General features: G+C 47.7%; 1 protein-coding gene across 1 annotated transcript; it reads right to left on the bottom strand.

Annotated features, from left to right (window-relative positions):
- Positions 1-1,472: 1,472 nt before the first annotated feature.
- CIART (circadian associated repressor of transcription) lies at positions 1,473-5,949 on the bottom strand. Its single transcript, XM_065895142.1, has 6 exons — positions 5,714-5,949; positions 4,928-5,344; positions 4,685-4,760; positions 4,379-4,457; positions 4,142-4,244; positions 1,473-2,050 (listed from the first exon to the last, which is right to left on the bottom strand). Exons 2-6 carry the CDS (start codon positions 5,330-5,332, stop codon positions 1,523-1,525), a joined length of 1,191 nt encoding a protein of 396 aa, XP_065751214.1. The 5' UTR covers positions 5,333-5,344; positions 5,714-5,949; the 3' UTR covers positions 1,473-1,522.
- Between the last annotated feature and the right edge of the window lie 330 nt (positions 5,950-6,279).

The raw sequence follows: 6,279 nt of genomic DNA, 5'->3' as shown, positions 1-6,279 counted from the left end.
AGAAAAGATGAGAAAGAGGGCAATTGGGCTCAAGAGATATTTTCTTTTTTTAAAAATTATTTTAAAATTTATTTATTTACTTACTTATTTTTGGCTACGTTGGGTCTTCATTGCTGCACGCAGGCTTTCTCTAGTTGTGGCGAGCGGGGGCTACTCTTCGTTTTGGTGTGCAGGCTTCTCATTGCGGAGGCTTTTCTTATTGCAGAGCACGGGCTCTAGGAGTGTGGGCTTCAGTAGTTGTGGCTCACGGACTCTAGAGCACAGGCTCAGTAGTTGTGGCGCATGGGTTTAGTTGCTCCATGGCATATGGGATCTTCCTGGACCAGGGATCAAACCCATGTCCCCTGTATTGGCAGGGGGATTCTTAACCACTGTGCCACCAGGGAAGTCTCTCGAGAGATATTTTCAAGAAGGGGTACCTAATCATACTTGCGGGAGGAATAATTATTACTTGTAGGAGAAAGAAAGAATAAATAATTCAATAACAAATGGAAGTTACAAGGTAAAGAGGGCGTAAGTGACTCAGCAAAAGTTCCAGAGGTGCAAGTAATCAAAAGCACAACTGGAGAAGTTTGCCCTAAGGGGAGGGCATGTTGTCTGGAATAAAATGAGACAATAATTCACTGAGAACAGAGGACTTGGGAAACAGGTGAAAGATGTATAACCAGCTATGAGAAATATGCTAAGTAGCCAATGTGCAATAACTAAAATGACTAAGTAGTGTGAAACATTGCCAAGGCTGGGAGATGACATAGTTTTGATGGAAACTGTGACAAATCAGAAAGAGTAATGCATGGAGAAGGGTAGACGTAGGTAAATTCACAGACTTCAGTTTTGCCCTTTGATGACACTGGGTAGCATACATTTAGCAGCTGCAGTTTTTTGAAGAAGGAGGCCCAGCATCTGAGGGGACTTCCCATTCTGACAGTTCTGGGGCACCGCTTCCTCTTCAAAACTGGCAACCACAGCGGCTGTTCTGGGCTTTTGTGTCCCTCCTCTGGCAGCAGTAGATTACATATGCATTTAGCCACAAGCATCAACAGCTCCCAATAAAGCAAAGAGCTGCCCCAGAGCAGTAGAACCTGCTAGTCTGGGCCAGCTGGAAGGTTACAAGAGTGAGAGACACAAACAGAAAGGTACTAGTCTCTGGGCCTGAATGAAAAAACCACCCAACTCTGAACCCTGTAACTGTCCCAAGGGTGTTCCCTAGGAAGATAGCAGCAGAGAGTCCCTTTTCCTCTCCCACAGGACGTATATTGTCCCATCCAGACTTCTAATTTGGTGGAGCTCGGGTTCACAAACATTCCCATCCCCTTTCTTTCCTGCAGCTCAGAGGATAAATATTGGTATTCGAGGCAGAAGGTTTCAATTTCCCCCTGTCAGCAAACTGTTTAGGTATAAAATTTATTTCATCAGAAAGGATTTCTCTTCCCTCAACACAAATTCACACATTAACAGTTTAAAAAGTATATAGAGAGACATATATTTACACAAATTAGAAACTACAGTCTCAAGTCCTGCATTAGGGATTGAGAGGATGGACATCAGGAGCAACAGAAGGGTGGCTTCTCATCTGTTGTAGGTCTCCCATGGTCATCTCTCTGGTCATGGTGGGTAGACCAGGAGGGGATGGGGTACAGCTCCAGTCTGATGGCAGAGTTACTGGCAAATTGTGGCAACAAGGCCCCTCTCCAGATAGTTTCTTAGGATCACCAGGGATGACAGGAGATGCTGTAGTAGTAGATGGAACTGGAGAGGTTGGGGCTGAGTGGGTGAAGGGCTGTACTCCATGCTGGAGGAAAAGGATGACACCGATGCTGGTTCCAGTGCCTAAAGGACCATGGCTAAAGGAGATGGTACCTGGGGAACTGAGAGGGGGATTGCAAATTGGAGTAGTGTGGATCCAAGTGAGGTTCATAGCTGGCCATTCAGTGAGGTGCCAAGGCTGCTTTGGTTTCAATATTAGCTGTCCTAGCTGTGTCTGGTCCATCTTTTCCACAGAAAGTGCAGGAGAGGAAGCAGCTGGATAACTGTGGTGGCCTGGAGAATGCTAGGGAAGGGGAGAAAAGAGAAAAAATTATATGAGAAAGCTTTCAGATTAACTCCACCCGGTTGCTTAAACATTTGCTTTCCTTGGGAACTCTGTAATGCTACCATACCTTGTTTTATGCAATAGATAATTTCCTGTCAGGCCATGATTAAGTAAAAGTTTTAGTAACCAAACTGTACTTTCATTTACTTAACAAATTCTTGTACCACACACTATATAGGCGCTGGCTATTCACACGTATACAAAATAAAACAAACAGTCCCATAGATTCTCACTATTTATAAACTAATTTATTTTAGAACTTCTTTCTGAAAAGTCTATTTTTAACTGGAATCATCATTTCCCAATTTCTGTATTTTAAGTTCTAATTTCCTATGTTGAGTTCCTTAAGAAGTGTAGATTAATATGCAGGCAAGATCCTCCTGCTTATGTTTATGTATTTATTTTTTAATTTTTAAAATAAATTTATTTATTTATTTTTTGGCTGCCTTGGGTCTTCGTTGCTGCGCATGCATGGGCTTTCTCTAGTTGCGGCGAGCGGGGGCTTCTCTTTGTTGTGGTGCACAGGCTACTCATTGTGGTGGCTTCTCTTGTTGCAGAGCACGGGCTCTAGGCATGCGGGCTTCAGTAGTTGTGGCACTTAGGCTCAGTAAGTAGTTGTGGCACACGGGCTTAGTGGCTCAGCGGCATGTGGGATCTTCCCGGACCAGGGCTCGAACCCGTGCCCCTGCATTGGCAGGCAGATTCTTAACCACTGCACCACCAGGGAAGTCCCCCTCCTGCTTTTTTTTTTAAATTTATTTATTTGTTTATTTTTGGCTGCATTGGGTCTTCGTTGCTGCGTGGGCTTTTTCTAGTTGTGGCGAGCGGGGGCTACTCTTCGTTGCGGCGCATGGGCTTCTCATTGTGGTGGCTTCTCTTGTTGAGGAGCACAGGCTCCAGGCACATGGGCTTCAGTAGTTGTGGCACGTGGGCTCAGTAGTTGTGGCTCGTGGGCTCTAGAGCGCAGGCTCAGTTGCTGTGGCGCACGGGCTTAGTTGCTCCGTGGCATGCGGGATCTTCCCAGACCACAGCTCGAACCCGTGTCCCCTGGGTTAGCAGGCAGGTTCTTAACCACTGTGCCACCCGGGAAGTCCCCTCCTGCTTATTTACAACTCAATTATTCCCACAGCAGTTGAAAACAAGGACTGTCCATTAGCTACAGGAAACATTCCTCTCCCTATCATTTGAGTGCCCCCTACATACTCTATTATTTGAAGGCACAGAAAATAGGTCATTCCACACTAGATCTAAGAATCTTTTCAGGGACTTCCCTGGTGGTGGTGCAGTGGTTAAGATTACACCTTCCAAGGCAGGGGACATGGGGCCGGGAAGATCCCACATGCAGCGAAGCAACTATGCCCGTGCACCACAACTACTGAGTCCGCGTGCCACAACAACTGAAGCCTGTGCGACTAGAGCCCGTGCTCCACAACAAGAGAAGCTACCGCAATGAGAAGCCCGTGCACCACAACGAAGACTGGCATCCGCTCACCGCAACTAGAGAAAGCCCACGTGCAGCAACGAAGACCCAACGCAGCCAAAAAAAAAAAAGAATCTTTGCAATACTCTCCTTATGGGTGCCCCATGGGTGCCTTCACCCCTCCCAGTGATGTACTTCTTGTGACCAGTCCTCAAAACCCATGCTTCCAGAAGGATACAAGGGTACTTGGGAAGGAGTAAAAAGAGGGAGAGGGAAAGGGGTTTAGGGGCAGCAGAAGAGAAAAGATTTGCAGAGAGAAGCTGAGGAATCTTCCTGCATGATTCATTTGGCCAGGTAAAAAGCATTCTGTATCTATGCAGAAAGCAGATAAGCTACAACATGAGGAACAGGGCTAAATTCCATGGAGTTCCTTGAGATGATCCAAACAAAATAGAACCCCCAAACACCTAGAAATCAAGACAATGAAGGAAGTTTAGGCATTCCCTTCCCTGAAAAGAAAACTTGTTGAAAAGTTCCAAAAGAAAATGCAAGAGGGAGCCCAATTCTGCATGTACACTTCATTTCTTTGGTTATTTCCCCACCTTTTCCTCAGGTTTATAAGTTCTCACCTTGGTCAGCTGACTATGCAATGATGACTTCTGGGCAGCTATATGAGGAAACCAAGTCTTTAACATTCCTTCTACCTGTAGCAGGGTTCCTAGATAACGCTCTCTGTGAGGAGAAAAAAAAAAGCCATTAGGTGTGAAAAAAGCAACAGGACAGGACTGGAGATAGCTCCTTTTTTATGAAGTACTGAGGAAAGAGCTCTTTTATGAAGTACTGAGGAAAGAATCAAGGGGACTTACCCCATCTGTGGCTTCTGCAAAACACCTACTATACGCTGGATCCTGTCCATTGCCACGCTCTGCTGGAAACTGCTCAACCCTGGGGTCAGGAAAGAGAAAGATCAAGGATTGAGATTCAAGAATTTAATCAGGTAAAGGAAAGACAGAAGGGGTTAAAATGGATTCACCTAAAGAAATAGTCACAGGAGAAAAAGCTAATCATCCAGGCCCCAAACAAAGACTTAAGAGAAATACACATTCAAAACATATTTTGAGAGACAGAGAGATGAATGTAGCTCAAATGAATGCAAGTAATCAGATAACTACCTCTCTCAAATCGACCCATCTTCAGTCCATTCAGTAGGTCTGTGAGAGGGGGTATGAATCCTCGGAGCTCTTTACACTGTAGAAAAACAGGACGAAGGGTATGAGAAGACCAAGAACTGCCCACACCAGTACTTATTCTTCCATCTCCCAATCTGAGAGCCAATACTATCCTCATGGGGTCCTTACCAACCAACTGGGTGCTAAGCCACTTGGTCGTATCTCCTTTCCCCAGCTTTCTCTTACCTTCTGAGCAAAGAGCAGGTCTCCTGCTGTGGTACAACCCTGGATGTTTAGACTGGTCTCCAATTCACCACCTCTTGATCTTTTGACCCCAGATCCTGACATAGAAGAAGCCAAGCCCCGCTGTTCCGAATGAGATGCTGTAGGTTGCTTACTGGAAACCTTGGGTCGTTGCCTGCAGCGGATAGGACCAGGGCTGGGCCGAGAACCTCCCCTCTGACCAACAGTGTCTGGCCTGGGGCCATGGGCCCACTTGTCCTCCCTCTCACTATCGGAGGGGAAGCCAGAGTCACTGTTCACTGGGGAGGTGGAAAAAGAGGAATAAAGAGAGTAGGAAGAAACGCTAGATGGAGAATCCATGGGTTCAGAAGCAGGGGCTGGAGAGCAGCTTCCGGAGTACCCAAACATCGGGACCTGCAACTGAAGAGCAAAGCGAGGGAGTTTGAAACCAGAATCTGAGTATTAGGAAATGGACTGGGAGACTAGGGTGTACTGTCTGCGATCATAATATCTCCTCCCTCCCTCCCCAATATTACCTGTCTCAGGGACAATTTAAAAAGTCATCTTCCCCGCCTCCCCTCCTCCATTAAGAACCTGGATTGCCTCTCTGGCCTCCGCAGAGCAGCTCTTAGCCTGACACAGACTCTTTTCCCTCAGTTCAGAGTAAATATAATGATTTGACACCTTTCCCCGGTTCGCCTCTTCTGGTCTCATCCTGACCCCGCAGTGAGCCTCTCTACCTGAGATCACGCCACCGGCAAGCCGGAAATCTGCGGCACCCGAACCCACCTAGGGACCCGGCAGCAACCTCCCTCCTCTTGCCAATCTTTCTGATCAGGATCCCTGCGCCGGACCATCTCCAGTCGCGCCTGACACGTGATGCGATCCCTCTCAATACCAATATCCGCGTTGAGTCCCTAAGCCCACTCCCACCGGGTCTGATCCTCCTGCGCGGATCGCTCCCTGACCTGAGTCTCCTCACCTGTGTCGGTCGGCTCAGCCCAGGCTGTCTCCAGCTCCTACTCCGACTGTCGGGTCAGGGCTACCCACCTCCGCCTCCCTCCCACTGGGTCCCGCCCCTTCCCCCTCCCAGACACGTGCAGCTCCGCACGTGCCTTCCCCCGGCGTACACAGACCTCGCACCCTCATTGGTTGTCTAGCCGGTGGCACGTGACTCTCGTTACTGAAGTTCACATTCCATTTGCTACAGCATACAGGGGCTCGGCCAATAAAGAGGCAGTCAGGTGACGATTGGTTGGAAGGTAAGCATTCCGTGCTCCGCCCCTACATGCGGCTAGCGAGGAGGACCCGGTGATGAGAGAAGGAGGAGGATGGAAAAAGAGTGGAAAAGAAGG

This window comes from Phocoena phocoena, chromosome 1 (assembly GCF_963924675.1).
Source record: "Phocoena phocoena chromosome 1, mPhoPho1.1, whole genome shotgun sequence".
NCBI classification, from domain to species: domain Eukaryota; kingdom Metazoa; phylum Chordata; class Mammalia; order Artiodactyla; family Phocoenidae; genus Phocoena; species Phocoena phocoena.
Note: the sequence above shows the minus strand (reverse complement) of the source record. Positions and strands in the feature narration are given on the sequence as shown.